The sequence below is a fragment of the Pecten maximus genome, chromosome 2 (genome assembly GCF_902652985.1).
Source record: "Pecten maximus chromosome 2, xPecMax1.1, whole genome shotgun sequence".
NCBI lineage: Eukaryota > Metazoa > Mollusca > Bivalvia > Pectinida > Pectinidae > Pecten > Pecten maximus.
Window position 1 is genome coordinate 5,309,316 of NC_047016.1, and position 16,741 is coordinate 5,326,056.

The following is a 16,741-nucleotide window of genomic DNA, read 5'->3' on the forward strand; positions in this document are numbered from 1 at the left end:
ATGGCTTTCGAGCTGTTCCAGAAGATTCGCGATAGGTGTCGCTCTGACAGCCTGGAAAGGATTCTTTCTCTTGACCACCAGCGAAATAGTACCGTATCACAACATCTGAAAGGCGATAATCCACAAACACAAATTACGGACGACAACCCGCAGCAACAGGGAGGTAACTCAGCTTTGAAAGACGGAGGAACAATATTAACTCCCTAGTGCTATTACGCCAGACTGGACGGAGTTCGAAGGATGTTTTGCTCTTGGTAAGTAGAAAGGGCTTCCACATACCAACATACCAAACAGCTGGATACAGTAGAATATTAACCATATTCTGTAAAACGAAACGTTTAAGTGAGTAGAGTAGCAACCATATTCTGTAGAAATATCTATACAAGTATCTGTTTTGGTGGAATATCAGCTATGTCTTGTATAAACATTTGAAGAGTAGAATATACAGAACAAATGTATATATATCTTATCCTAACATGAAAGAACCATGTGTTTAAACATAACTTCGTTACCTTACTACAATAATTACATACAAACCGCTCCACTACTAAACACTGACAATATCTTGGCTGCCAATCACTTCTAAACACTAACAATATCTTGGCTGCCAAACACTACTAAACACTGACAATATCTTGGCTGCCAAACACTTCTATCCTGTCACAGTAGTTTGGCATTTCCTTTCAATACGAAACTCAGTAATATTACAATTCACTTCTAAATTACACATCACAACTAAATCAAGCTATTGTCTTAATGTACCTAACTACAATAGTCGAACACGAGTATGTCTCTATCGTACAGATACAGGTAAGTCATTATATTGGAATTAGCTGTTGCTTTCCTCACCGTTTCCAGATATGATGACAGTAGACGGTAAGGCGAGGTTGAAGAGACGCTTTTTTATCGAACTATTGGATATCTTGCTCCAACACGTATCTTTGTCGGAAAGTCGCGTCAACAAGGTTCTGGATTTCCACCACCCGCACCAGCTTCACGAGATGATGAGTCATTGCATCGAGCTAGACGGGAATGGGCGAGATTTGGAACAAATTTTGAGTGATTGCAAGGAAACACTGAAATACTGCATCAGGACAGGTATCGAGTACATAAGGAACTGTCGAATTTGTATTGACATTATCGAGTATAGGGAATACAGCTTCCATTTATATCATTAAGATTAATGATTATCATTTTGTATTGTACCCTATCATTGGCAACAATGACCCAGTGACAATCAGCTAAACCCAATTTTGGGAATTCTTTTATTCAGCGTTTAGAATACACGAAAAATTTTAATTGGCATGTGACAGCAATTGCGAATGTTTCTGTTGAAATATATATCTTTTGAACGTTTTGGAAGTTACATCTTTAATTATCATTCTCTAAAATACTCTTGCGTTACGTCTTGGATTTAATGATATACTATTCTTCATGTTTTATCTGACACTGACATGCGATGCGTTATTGCATTCACTAAGATGTGACGGCAACACTTTTACAAAGACAAATACGTATTTCATTACACTGCTATGATTACTGTATAAAGGTCATCCGAGATTTCTGAACCAGCTCTCTACTGGTATGGATATGATTGGCATAGCGGGCGAGTGGCTCACTGCAGTGGCCAACACAAATATGTGAGTATTACACGAGATTAAATGTCCTGTAGAAACACCATGCCCTTTAGTTTCCTCAAGTAGTCCTAACAGGACGAACAACTGATTGGCGAAGTTTTCGTTGGAATATACTTTTATCACTTCGTGTTATCGTACGTTTTCCACTTGTTTTCTAAGTTCTTTCTTGCTGCGTCACTAACGATCCCTGAATGTTCATGATACAACAAATTTTAAAGTTTTATTTATCTTTCTATTACCTTATATATTTATCATACTTATCCTGTATACAACGTTATTCACCTTTGTATTACTTTATATATACTTGCCATACTTATCCTGTATATAACGTTATTCACCTTTTTATTACCTTATATACTGGCCATACTTATCCTGTATATAATGTTATTTGATGGTATCCTATTTACGATTCTGTTATCGCCATCAGGTTCACCTACGAAGTTGCGCCTGTATTTACACTGATGGAAGAAGTCCTCCTGCACAAAATGCTGGGTTTCGTTGGATGGAAAGATGGCGACGGAATCTTTGCACCAGGTACAGTATATGTGTATATGGAATCAATCATAATGCAACCTAAAAAGACACGACAGGTCGAAAAGATAGAACGATCATGCGAAATCCAAGCCAGTACTACTGGTATATTTTGGATATTTGGAAGCTTTTCATTATTAGAAACAACATGAGAAAGAAGGAAATTGTAACAATTACAAAGCTGGAAAATGGTACATCTATAATGAGAGAAGTTCAGACCTGAGGATATATTGTTCAGACACGAGGACAAGTTGTTCAGACACGGAGACCTGTTGTTCAGACACGAGGACAAGTTGTTCAGACACGGAGACCTGTTGTTCAGACACGAAGACAAGTTGTTCAGACACAGATACAAGTTTTCAGACACGAGTCCAAGATGTTAGACACGGGGACAGGTTGTTCAGACACGGAAACATGTTGTTCAGACACGAGCAAAAGTTGTTCAGACACGGATACATGTTCAGACACGAGGACAAGTTGTTCAGACACGAGGAAACATGGTTTAATCTTTATCCAACAAACACACAAACTATAACGTTGCCATTAATGGAAACATAAACAACTCCTTTGAATGAGATACCTCCGATGAAATGTGTGGAAGAAACTTATGCAGAACGACATACGTTATGACGTGTAAAGAAAATATATCTTACTGAATACATATAAGAGACGTTATTAGTAACATTACATTGATCCTTGTAACTATATTTATACCGGATACATATAGGAGACGTTATAAGTAACATTCTATTGATCCCTATGACTATAAAATAACACGTTTCAGTAGCATTAACGTAATGTATATAAAAGATGTTACGTTTTGTTCATGTTATACCCAGCCCACTGTTGGGTCCCTCTTGCGTTAATGAGAGACTGTGATTAGCCGATACTGGAAGGTAACAGTACAAGTGGTCTTTACCTAAAGGACATGAGCATGGTTATTTTCCCTTCGGTTATAGGTATCAGAGGTAACACTCAAAGTTGTTTTATATAATCGTTAATATGCATTATAATATTGTTAATTGTATTTGTATGGTTGAGGTATAGCAATCGTAAACCACCGCCCTTTAATAACCGACCAGCATTGTTGTTGTATAACTGGTTCTGCGTCTTTTTACAAAAGCCTATTAGTATGAATTGCATAAAATAAAGTTAATTGATACACGTTTTAACGCGAAAAAGCATAGTATTTCGGAAATATAGCCGCTTATTTACGTTATAACGCAGAAAAATGCGTAATAATGCGAAAATGCACGAAGTAACGCGAAATACAAATGTATTATCAATACTAGCTCATTCAGAAAGAGTTGCTATTGGCATTTCCAGAAGAATAAATGTAGATGTTACGTGTTTCGATTTACGTTATATACGTTTTTTCGCGTTATTACGTTATATGATTTGCGTGATTTTTTTTTGTTTTTTTTTTCGTTTTATAGTGTGTTAGTTCGCGTTAGTACGCCTTTTTCTGTGTTAAAACGCAAATAAACTGCTAAATTTCCGTAATAACGTGGTCTTTCGCATTATGACGTGTATCAATTAACTATATTTTATCTTATTGACAATAATAGGCTTTCGTATCTTTTGACTATTCAATACATATAAATAATATTATGCATTTACTAGGAGGGGCGATATCTAACCTTTACGGTATGTTGGTGGCTCGACATTCCAAGTTTCCTGATATTAAAACAAAAGGTCTTGTCGGCAAACCACAGATGATCGTATTTACGTCTACTCATGTAAGTAGTCACCAATTATCCCAGCACTTTTTCGCGTGGAAAACATTGCTAAGATGTTCTCGCTCTGATTACAAAGTTGTATATTCTTTTTGTCTAATGTTGGGTGCGTTAAATCATTATTGTCAAGTTTGTAACGCACTAAAGAGATTAGAGCGTTCCAAATGATTATATTCATAGTGCGCACACTTTTAATTGAAACCATCACAGTTGTTAAACAAAACTAATGCCTAGCTCGCTCGATTCCTTGTTAAAATCTACTTCACCATATAAAATGTTATCTTTCACCAACAGAGTCACTTCTCGATGAAGAAATCTGCCAGTTTACTTGGCCTAGGAACGGAGGCGGTCGTGTATGTTGACTGTGACAGCAAGTAAGATGTTTATTCTGGTCAGCTGCATGATGACTAAACATTTAGCTTAAAACAAGTGCTGAACTGTTAGCAAATTCATCCGTAGTTATTTTCCTTACATGCTATTGACACCTGACCAAATTTATTGTGCTTGTAAATAATTATTTTAATCCATATATCAGCGATGGTAAGAACTGATAAAAGATTGCACGTGAATGCCATTTCAATATATATAATTCAACTTTTTCAGGGAGTTTGAAGAATATTGGTGTGAGTAAAAAAAACCCATACTATCAAACATACGGGTTCTTCGTTGTCATAGCAACCAGTCCTTCCTATGTCTAACTTGACACGAAAGCATCAAATGTTATTCAGATACGATTATTAACCAACTTAAAATAGAGTATTTGTGTGTTTAAGTGGACGTATGCTACCCGAGGACCTGGAGAAGAGAATAGACATTTCTCTGACTAGAGGTGAAGTGCCCATCATGGTTAACGCTACGTGTGGTACCACTGTGTTTGGTGCGTACGATCCTATTGATGACATCGCCGCCATATGTGAGAAACGCAGTATCTGGCTTCATGTTGATGTAAGTATTTGTGGTTTGATTTTTATGAAAATTTTGTATTTCAATCTAAAAACCGTGAACTCATAGATAAAAATGCTTAAAGTGTCGGGACACCTTAATCACTCGGCCACCGCGGCCCCCTATACCGGAAACACGTGTTAAGGTAGTCACGTCGGTGGGTATCCTTACTGACAGCCTACTGATACCCGCATCCTTCTGAAGTGAGAAGATATTTCCACCAACATAGTTTCATTAGTTTGTTGTGACTGCTATGCTTGGTGGTAAGGTGGCTGCGGAGGGTGTGATTTAGATTTGTTTGTAGGGGGGGGGGGGGGGGGGGGGGGGCGCTGGGAAGTGTCAGTCTAACTGCCGTGTTTGTTTGTAGGGGGCCTGGGTCGGTCTGACTGCCTTGTTTGTTTGTAGGGGGCCTGGGTCGGTCTGACTGCCTTGTTTGTTTGTAGGCGGCCTGCGGAAGGTATGCTCGTCATGTTTGGTTGTAGGGTGCCTGAAAAGGGTATAACTGCCTTGTTTGTTTGTAGTGTGCCTTGAGAGAGTATGACTGTCATGTTGCGTTGTAGGGTGCCTGGGGAGGTTATGATTTGCCATACATGTCTGGTTGTAGGGTACCTGGAAAGAGTGGGACTGCCATGTTAAAGTGTAGGGTGCCTGGGGAGGTTATGATTTGCCATGTGTGGTTGTAGGGTGCCTGGAAAACGTGTGACTGCAATGTGTGGTTGTAGGGTGCATAAAGAGATGGTGACTGCCGTGTTTGCTTGTAGGGTGCCCGGAGAGGGTCTGACTGACATCTTAGTAAGTAGGGTGCCTAGGAATGGTGTGACTGCCATGTTTGGTTATAAGGTACCTGGAGAGAGTATGACTGCCTTATTTGGTTGTAGGGTGTCCGGATAGGGTCTGACTGACATGTTTGTTTATAGGGTGCTTAATGAGATGGTGATGGTGACTACCATGTTTGGTTTTAGGGTGTCTGGGGGAGATGGGACTGCCATGGTTGGTTGTAAGGTACCTGGAGAGAGTATGACTGCCTTGTTTGGTTGCAGGGTGCCCGGAGAGGGTATAACCGATAGGTTTGGTTGTAGGGTGTCCGGATATGGTGTAATTGCCATGTTTGTTTGAAGGGTGCCTGGAGAAGGTGTGACTGCCTTGTTTGGTTGTAGGGTGTCCGGAGAGGGTATAACCGATAGGTTTGGTTGTAGGGTGTCCGGATATGGTGTAATTGCCATGTTTGTTTGAAGGGTGCCTGGAGAAGTTGTGACTGCCTTGTTTGGTTGTAAGGTACTTGGAGAGAGTATGACAGACAGGTTTGGTTGTAGGGTGTCCGGATCGGGTATAACCGATAGGTTTGGTTGTAGGGTGCCCGGATATGGTGTAATTGCCATGTTTGTTTGAAGGGTGCCTGGAGAAGGTGTGACTGCCATGTTTAGTTGTAGGGTGCCTGGAGAAGGTGTGACTACCATGTTTGGCTGTAAGGTACCTGGAGAGGGTGTGACTGCCTTGTTTGGTTGTAGGGTGCGCGGAGAGAGTATGACTGCCTTATTTGGTTGTAGGGTGCCCGGATAGAGTCTGACTGACATGTTTGTTTATAGGGTGCTTAATGAGATGGTGATGGTGACTACCATGTTTGGCTGTAAGGTACCTGGAGAGGGTGTGACTGCCTTGTTTGGTTGTAGGGTGCCCGGAGAGAGTATGACTGCCTTGTTTGGTTGTAGGGTGTCCGGATAGGGTGTAATTGCCATGTTTGTTTGAAGGGTGCCTGGAGAAGTTGTGACTACCATGTTTGGTTGTAAGGTACCTGGAGAGAGTATGACAGACAGGTTTGGTTGTAGGGTGTCCGGATCGGTTGTGATTGTCTGGAGAAGGCGGGACTGCCATGTTAAGTTGTAGGGTGCCTGGGGAGGTTATGATCGCCATGTTTGGTTGTAGGGGGCCTGGGGAGGTTATGATCGCCATGTTTGGTTGTAGGGGGCCTGGGGAGGTTATGATCGCCATGTTTGGTTGTAGGGGGCCTGGGGAGGTTATGGTCGCCATGTTTGGTTGTAGGGGGCCTGGAGAGGGTGTGGCTGTCATGTTTGCTTGTAGGATGCCTGGTGAGACAATAACTTACTTGTTTGGTTTGGAATGCCTTAGGAAGGTCCAGCTTCCATATTTGTTTGTAGGGTGTCTGGAGAGAATCTTACCGCCATGTTGGCTGTAGGATGTCTAGGGAGGGTTTGATCGCCATGTTTGTTCGTTGGGTGTCTGGGGAGGGTCGTTCTTACAGCAATGTTTGTTTGTTGGGTACCTGGGAATGGTCAGACTTACTGAAATGTTTTGTTTGTAGGGTACCTGTGGAGGGTCAGACTTACTGAAATGTTTGTTTGTTGGGTACCTGGGAATGGTCAGACTTACTGAAATGTTTGTTTGTAGGGTACCTGGGAAGGGTCAGACTTACTGAAATGTTTGTTTGTAGGGTACCTGGGAAGGGTCAGACTTACTGAAATGTTTTGTTTGTAGGGTACCTGGGAAGGGTCAGACTTACTGAAATGTTTGTTTGTAGGGTAGCTGGGAAGGGTCAGACTTACTGAAATGTTTGTTTGTTGGGTACCTGGGAATGGTCAGACTTACTGAAATGTTTTGTTTGTAGGGTACCTGTGGAGGGTCAGACTTACTGAAATGTTTGTTTGTTGGGTACCTGGGAATGGTCAGACTTACTGAAATGTTTGTTTGTAGGGTACCTGGGAAGGGTCAGACTTACTGAAATGTTTGTTTGTAGGGTACCTGGGAAGTGAAGCCAATTTTTTTTAATAATTGAAAATGTGCATAAAATTAAGCTAAAATCATATTAAAAGAGGCCCGGATACTATTACTTATATAGTGTGTAACATTTGCCAGCGGATCGTTTAAGCTAGGGTCATTTAAGGACGTGCCAGGTTCTGGAGGTGGAGGAAAACCGGAGTACCCGGAGAAAAAACCACCGGCCTACGGTCAGTACCTGGCAACTGCCCCACGTAAGTTTCGAACTCGCAACCCAGAGGTGGAGGGCTAGTGTTAAAGTGTCGGGACACCTTAACCACTCGGCCACCGCGGCCCCCTATACCAGAAACACGTGTAAAGGTAGTCACGTCGGTGGCCATGTTTGCTTGTAGGGTGCCCGGAGAGGGTCTGACTGACATCTTAGTAAGTAGGGTGCCTAGGAATGGTGTGACTGCCATGTTTGGTTGTAGGGTGCCCGGATAGAGTGTAATTGCCATGTTTGTTTGAAGGGTGCCTGGAGAAGGTGTGACTGCCTTGTTTGGTTGTAGGGTGCCCGGAGAGGGTCTGACTGACATGTTTGTTTATAGGGTGCCTAAAGAGATGGTGATGGTGACTGCCATGTTTGATTTTAGGGTGTCTGGAGGAGATGGGACTGCCATGTTTGGTTGTAGGGTGTCCGGATTGGGTGTGATTGTCTGGAGAATGTGGGATTGCAATGTTAAGTTGTAGGGTGCCTGGGGAGGTTATGATCGCCATGTTTGGTTGTAGGGGGCCTGGAAAGGGTGTGACTGTCATGTTTGTTTGTAGGATCTCTGGTGAGAGTATAACTGACATGTTTGTAAAATGCCTTAGGAGGGTCCAGCTATCATATTTGTTTGTAGAGTGTCTGGGGAGGATCTGACTGCCATGTTTGGCTGTAGGGTGCCTAAGAGGGTTTGATCGCCATGTTTGTTTGTAGGCTGCCCGGATAGGGTGTGACTGACATGTTTGTTTATAGAGTGCCTAAAGAGATGGTTATTGCCATGTTTGGTTGTAGGGTACCCAGGGAGAGTCGTTCTTACTGCAATGTTTGTTCGTTGGGTGCCTGTGGAGAGTGTGACTGTCATATTTATTTGTAGGGTGCCTGGGGAGGGTCTGTATTGCTGTCCGAGAGACATCGACATTTGTTAGCAGGCATCTCGAGGTAAGAGTTACATTATAGAAATAAAACTAATATGTCGTTTGTTATCTTTAATACCCAAATACCCGATTGTTAGGGAAATGTAGCCCGATATTATCAATTCAAAATAATTTAGAAAACAAAAACTTAATCAATTGAATTAAAATCGTGATTATATATATCTATATAGCACTACTGAATACACTCAACGGTTCATCCGAAATCAGTTGCACACTGATATATACTAGCGGAAAAAAGAAACCCAAGTTTATTATCGATAGTTATTATTCTACGTGATTCTTTGATGATGTCTTTCATGGTGTGGGGTTCATTCATTACTGAATACATTTTGATGATCTTTGTTGTCCTATCAAAAACAGTATTTGAATACCCTACGCCATTTCCTTTATCCAAATCAGTAGCATGTGTGACCAGCTCTGGCATCAGTCGCTGCAAGATTACCGTCGATAACCGCGAGAGTGGTTTTCACGCCATGATATACCCCTGCCCATATGATAACAGACCCTCCAACGAATCTGTCTCATAGCCATGTCGTCGTCCGCCCGACATGTAAAGCATAAAGCGAGGCTCATCAGTAAACAACAAGCGTCTCAAATTGGCCAAGCGAAACCGATTAGGTGTATATGCAAGCAGTCACTTTACTCGACGGTGGCGTCGCCTCTGCGAAAGTGGCGGACCAACGTAGGGACGTCGTGACCTTAAATGAAACGTCCGCAACTGATTTCTAACCGTTCTTGGACGCAATGGCCGACCATGAGTGCCGACAACTTGATGCGCGTCTCTGTCGCCTTCTGAAATCGGTAACGGAGGTGTGAGAGACGTATGGCTCTATCTTGACGTCGGAACGTAATGTGCGGGCGTCCGCTCCTTGGACGGTCACCCAATGTCCCTGTGACTCCGAGACGCCCAACTAAACGGGATATTTTGTCTTATGTACACCATATTGCTTGGCTACATGCCGTTGCGAATGGCCTTGCATTATCAGAACAATTGCCCTCACACCTTTACTTAAACGCGGCATTTCGCTGTGCAACCGCTTCGAAAAGAAACGTTGTATAACTGTTCTACACTGTTCCAATATTCAATCTGCAATGATTTACATGTACCAGCACATATGACGCAAATGTACCCTGGATGCACGCTTTCTTGAAATATCTCCTGAATGCATGCAGCGACGAGCGGGGTCATGGTCGACTGAATTTTAAATGAAGAACATTTTCACAGTGCACGGAGTTAACTCAGTGTGAAATGTAATCAAATATAGACCACGTGTCTAAAAGTTATTTGAGAAAAGACCGAACTTGCGTTTCTTTTTTCCGGTAGTATGATATCATATTACATATTACTGATACAAGCTGTATATATCGAGTTCATAGTTGCACAGCTGTTAATATGAGTGTATAATAACACATTTTGTAATACATTCTTACCCTTTCTAAATGCTATCACAGTTTTGTGTGCAGTTCGTCAATGATTAGGTTTTGACGGCCAGATAATTGAATAGATTACCAGATACTTAGTAACCTGATTTATAGGATTATAGATCGTAACTGATTTATGTACGTAAACTATATAATAATTTACCTATAAAATATGATATTTAATAGTTTCCCTGTGATATATGATATGTAATGATTTCCCTGTCGTATATGATATCATATTGTATGATTTACCAGAGCTAACTCAATGACATGGAACCCTCACAAGATGATGGGAGTACCCCTTCAGTGTTCAGCCATTCTTCTGCGTCAGAAGGTATACATCGTGTCTAAACGCCTTATCATTTACACTGTAGATAAATACCCATCAGAGCGTAAATATATACACTTACCAATCACAGCATATATAGACACACTTACTCACCAAAGCGTAAATATATACACTTACCCATCACAGCGTAAATATATACACTTAACCATTATAACGTAGGTACAGTAACCCATCACAGCGTAGATACATTAACCCATCACAGCGTAGATACATTAACCCATCACAGCGTAGATATATCGCTTACTAACAACAGCGTAAATTCACTTACCAATCATAGCGTAAATATATACATGTATACATCACAGCGTAGATTCACTTACCCATCACAGCGTAGATTCACTTACCCATCACAGCGTAAATATATACATGTACACATCACAGCGTAGATTCACTTACCCATCACAGCGTAGATTCACTTACCCATCACAGCGTAAATATATACATGTACACATCACAGCGTAGATTCACTTACCCATCACAGCGTAGATGTATACACTTACCAATCACAGCGTAGATATATACACTTACCCATCACAGCGTAGATATATACACTTTCCAATCACAGCGTAGATATATATACACTTAACTATCACAGCGTATATATATACACTTAACTATCACAGCGTATATACATTTACCCATCACAGCGTAGATGTATACACTTACCAATCACAGCGTAGATACATTTACCAATCACAGCGTATATACACTTACCAATCACAGCGTAGATACACTTAACTATCACAGCGTAGATTCACTTACCCATAACAGCGTAGATTGATATAATATTTCCTTGCATTCATGAACCCGAAGGGGAATTCATGAACGTCCAACCCGAGGCTTGCCGATGGTTGAACATTCAGGAATTCCCCCGAGGGTTGAGATTTCTTTGTCACACTTCCTAGGTAGGGAATTATTATTTTTCTCTCACACCACTTTAAATAATTGAATATCCCATCGGCGGTTAAGTTCTATTTGTAAACAAATACACGTAGTCGGCCAGATATCCTCATTGTAAGAAGTTACAAAAAAAATTGGTTTCAAAAAATTTACAATACAGTTAAAATTGCCTTAACGACCGCCTGAATTCAACGGCCTTCTAACTTAAACGACCGTCATCCCCCCCCCCCCCCCCCCCCCCCCCCAAAGTAAATATCTATATAATCCTCTTTTATTTAGCCACTGTCTGTCGTACGAGACAAGCGACCATACTCTGGTCACTTTAGGCTATTGATCTTTCTATATTAAATGACCTTATTCAAAACCAGAAGTCGATCTATTTATTCCAACAGACACTTAAATAAGATATCAGTGATTCTATTCTGATGTTAACAACAGTACATCTTATCATTTCATAAAACTTTATGTCTCTTACGCATATTCAACAATCATTGACAGCACGGGAACTATGATGACGTCACTCAAAAAGTAGTTCTGTCAGTTATTCTGGTTCAGAAGGTTAGCGCGTGCAATCTATCATACCTATGGGGTTGACATAGAAAACTCTCATCTCTAAAACTGGAAATAAATCGGTGAACTGTGGTAGACACATTTACCCATCACATCGTAGATACATTCACCAATCAAATCGTAGATACGAGGGCTGATTGATATGTTGTGAGCCTCATATTTAATGATTTGAATTTAGCCGGACATATTGTATCATTTTTCAACATAATCCACTTCAATATCTATACAATTTTACCAGCGGTGTTTAAGGGCATCGATGCCACATTAATAGAACTACTTTTCTTGGCTGTTCAGAAAGTCTTCCACCGCATGTATGACGTCATCATCGGACTGAAAGGGGGTGCCTGAAATAGCTTTTTTCGGTTTTGGAAATAGATGAAAGTCTGATTGAGCGAAATCAGGTGAATAAGGCGGGTGATCAATCAATTTAAAGCCACAATTATAAATGGAAGCCATACCAATGACAGACTTGTGAACATGATCATTGTCCTGATAGAATTACTCACATTTAGTTAGCTTTTTGCGGCGGTTAATTTTAATATTTTAATCCAATTTTCTGGTAGAAATGCTGGCTTAAGAGATATAGAAAGCATATTACAATATACTAAATATAAATAACATACAAATTGGTTTGGGTGAACTTCAGACCATGATTTATTTGCATAATACATAATTATAACAGAGTAAAATAACAATAAGCAATATCATTATTTTTTGTAGTTAAAACTTAAACTATGGTCCTCCTACTACACTAATCACTATACACTACAAGTTAACAAATACTAAAACTACACATAAATAGATTTAATGGTGAATGATGATTTGAGGGTGGGCGGGTGGGAAATCTCAGGTTAGAGAAATCCTGCTGCTGAAGCTTTGCTAGAAAATTCTGAAGTGACCAGCATGTAGGAGGGGAACAGTCTGCTGACTGTTTCCCCTATGGGGGTTCACTCTAGCAGGGAAGTGTCCATCCCATTGGTCAAACAGATTACATATAACCAAATTTAGTCATCTGCTATTTGATCAGGGTGAGGCCTGCTTTATGTAATGTATGTGGCCCTGTTCACAGTTGGTGTCCCAGATGCCAGCTGACCCTTTATTTACACAACTGTAGCAGTTAATGTAAAGCAAGCTGGACCCCTACTAGTGAGGGATCTGGTTACTGGTGTAATGAGATCTAGACTCCCTTGTAATTTTATGCAGATAAAATTGCCCACCACTCAAAGTATTAATAACATATTAAACTAAATTAATATTCTCATTCCCGTAACTGCCTCAGAAGTGAAGCATAGTATGCGTCATTGATTGTAGCGGCAATAACCTTCCAAGCTTATGGAACAGTCTTTGCCTTCTTTGGCGGGAAGAACCAGGGTGCTTCCATTGTTTCGATGGTTGTTTGGCCTCATGGGTAAAATGATAGACCCATGTGTCATCCATATTGATAGATCTCATGTGTCATCCATATTGACAGATCTCTGAAGAAAGTTGGCAGGATCTTCCTCAGAAAGGTTAAGATTAGCACGCGATAATGTACGCCTTGTGTGCTTCTGATCAACTGTCAGAAATCTTGGTACCATCGACTTTCTCATTTCAATATCTTCGGTCAGAATGAATGTACTCTTTCCTATGAAATGCCAACCCTACTTGGTATATATCTTTATGTGACTTGTCAGTCACTCATAACAATATCATGACTTTAATTGACCATTTCTGGGGTTGCAACAGTGACAGGCCTTCCAGGACAGGGGTAATCCTCACGGTTCTGGCGGTCGCGCTTAAATTCCGCCACCCACTTTTCACTGTGCTACCTCGTCGATATAAGCTAAACAAATAAGACCAGTACTTGGGCGCACTGCCCTATATAGTCATAGAATAGCATGACTTAAAACGGAAATTCTTAAGTACCTCCTTAAATACGAGGCTCACAACATATCAATCATCCCTTGTACATTTACCAATCTAATCGTTAATGTGAAGCGGTTAATGATGAGAGCACACTATTTTTTATGTTATAACGCCATAACATAAAAAATATATTCAAGTCAATCCTTATAATTCAATATATACCCTGCTAAAATTCACTGTTTTGACGGACTTTCTTCTCTTACAAGTCATTATGCTGATCCATCCGCCAACCAAAAGCGACGTTATAAACGGCGACGTCATATTTTATGTTATGGACTAATAACACAAATTTTTCTAAGCCAATAAAAATGCTTGTTACAAACAAGATTATGATGAGAGTACACTCCAGATTTTTATATTATAAATTCATTTCATACAAATATTTTGAAGCTAATCCTTATAATCTAATCTATACCCTGAAAAAATTCACTTTATTGATGGACTCTTTTCTCTTACAAATTATTTAGCTACTCCATCCGCCAATCAAAAGCGACGTTATAAATGATGACGTCATGTTTTATGTTATGGATGTATAACATAAATGTCTAAGCCAATGAAAATGCTTGTAACAAACAAGATTAAATTATTTATCCATATATTCACTATCACAGCGTAGATTTATTTATCTATTTTGCTAGAAATACATTGTAACACCACGTAAGGTAACTTAAAAAGATCAGTAGTAGCAGAGAAGGTGTCTTAAAATGTAACGGCCTCTTATTGATGTACTTAATTTTCGTTTTCATATTCATTACACGAATGCGTAGCTTTAGAACAAAAAATACCGCTATGATGTATCACTGAGATTAGTTAAACATTACGCCTAATTAATCCTATATATTTGTTCATTTTAGGGTATCCTGCAAGGAGTAAACGCACTGGGTGCATCTTACCTCTACCAGAGTGACAAACATTATGACGTCACCTATGATACCGGTGATAAAACAATACAGTGTGGACGTCATAACGATGTGTTTAAGTTATGGCTTATGTGGAGAGCTAAGGTAACACTTATCCCGATACACTAACTTTTCCAAATGGTCTGTGTTCTACTAGAAATGATAATGATATGTGGAGAACTAAGATACACATTTTATTAGAAATACATTGTTTTAGTTAGTTTATTATAGTCAAATATCTTTTCCAAATTGATTAGTTTTTATCAATTTTGTTTTACCATAATGAATCTTTGATGTTCGAGCAATACGCAGACCTACCCAGCAACATCTACAAAACCCACAATATTCACACAAATGTTCAATGCATTTCAGGGAGACAATGGTTTTGAGAGTCAGATCAACAAAAACTTCAGGCTTTCCAGGTACCTCATGAACAAAATCCGCGAGAGACCAAACTTCAAGCTCGTCAATAACGAGGCAAGTAAAACAAATTTTACCCTGAACACAATATCATATATGTTTCTGCTTAATCCTGAAGTATGTTAGTGCTCTACTTCCGTCGCCTTACCTGCAATAGGTATACTCTTACACTACTTTTAGTATTTGCGCTTACTGAACTACTCTCTATATAAACCTTTATAATTTATCCGTATTGGATTTCATTTGAAACACATCGGAATAGAGATATATTTCGTATACTTAAGATGTATTTAACTGTGTATATTCTCACAGGTACAAGGGCCAAATGTGTGTTTCTGGTATATACCTGAGAGTATAGCCGAAGATCCCGACAGATACCAGGACGAGTTAGGGAAGGTAACTATAACAAAATCATGTACCTACATATACACCTCGATACATACGTAAGCTGCTATATCTTACAAGGTTAAAAAAAGATATAACAAATTATATTATGTGATGGGTAGCACGCACGCATTCATAAGTAATATTAACAAATTATCAAATTAAGACAGTAAAGAATTTCTGAAAAGCACGTTTAATATGTAATTGTGTAGTATCCGACAATAAGTTATTACAAGGTATATACACTAACTACTTATCTGAAAACATGGTTTAACACTAGCCAATTATATATAGTAAGGGATAAATAATCAAAATAACCAATACTACAGGTGGCTCCCCGACTGAAGGCTGCAATGATGGAGAAGGGCTCGATGATGCTAGCCTACCAACCATTACTTGACCTGCCAAACTTTTTCCGTGTGGCTATCTCGAATCCAGCACTGCAAGAATCTGACCTGGACTTCGTTATAGATGAACTTGAACTTTTGGCGAAAGGCATATGACCGCTGCGTCCTGTTCCATGTCCGTGAATCAAACTTACTGAGGAACACAATAATAGTGAGAGAACATGTGACGAATGTGAATATCTACACCTAGTTTGCAGTATCATTTTAAGCATTTATTAAATAATTTGTCGAAAAGACATAAGACTTACAATTGATGACACGTCTGAACAAAGAGCATGTATCTCATCTAAACTATACGATAATGTTGCACTGGGACTGAATAGTTATGTAAATATATGAAGGCTGGGTAGTTAACAGATACAAATATGTCTGGAGATATACAATACTGTTACATTCGTCCACGAATGTCCGTGTATCATATACTCTATTACAAATATGTTTGTGATAGAGAAAACGTATCATATAGTTATACAACAAGGTAAATATTTGAAACAATAGCATAATGTAGTGATCTCCCTTTTTAACGTAGCCACTATTAGATATTTACAGGTATATGCATTGTAAAAGCTCATTTCACACCGTAATAACAATGGAATATATGCACAATAGCATGCTTCCTTTTAGATTAGTATGCTTATTAAATACCACATTGTTTCTGTGCGCTGAAAATGTATTTTATGTTTGCTTTACAAAAGGCCAGCGTAAGAGCAATATGCTTATCTTGCTG

At 39.7% G+C, this 16,741-nt stretch overlaps 1 protein-coding gene across 1 annotated transcript; it reads left to right on the forward strand.

The window, feature by feature from the left end:
- LOC117340616 (glutamate decarboxylase 1-like) lies at positions 1-16,645 on the forward strand. The gene is made up of 13 exons (XM_033902383.1): positions 1-163; positions 859-1,098; positions 1,550-1,640; positions 2,065-2,171; positions 3,792-3,907; positions 4,199-4,278; positions 4,678-4,849; positions 8,698-8,762; positions 10,436-10,514; positions 14,759-14,908; positions 15,176-15,280; positions 15,536-15,619; positions 15,937-16,645. The coding sequence occupies exons 1-13, from the start codon at positions 1-3 to the stop codon at positions 16,108-16,110; spliced, it is 1,626 nt and encodes a 541-aa protein (XP_033758274.1). The 3' UTR covers positions 16,111-16,645.
- The last annotated feature ends 96 nt before the right edge of the window (positions 16,646-16,741 follow it).

Bases quoted from the DNA above. Each gene is read 5' to 3' on its own strand.
- LOC117340616 (XM_033902383.1), top strand. From the start codon at position 1: ATGGCTTTCGAGCTGTTCCAGAAGATTCGCGATAGGTGTCGCTCTGAC. The intron at 1,099-1,549 runs GTATCGAGTACA...TACTGTATAAAG, and splicing joins GAAATACTGCATCAGGACAG to GTCATCCGAGATTTCTGAAC. The intron at 8,763-10,435 runs GTAAGAGTTACA...ATGATTTACCAG, and splicing joins TTGTTAGCAGGCATCTCGAG to AGCTAACTCAATGACATGGA.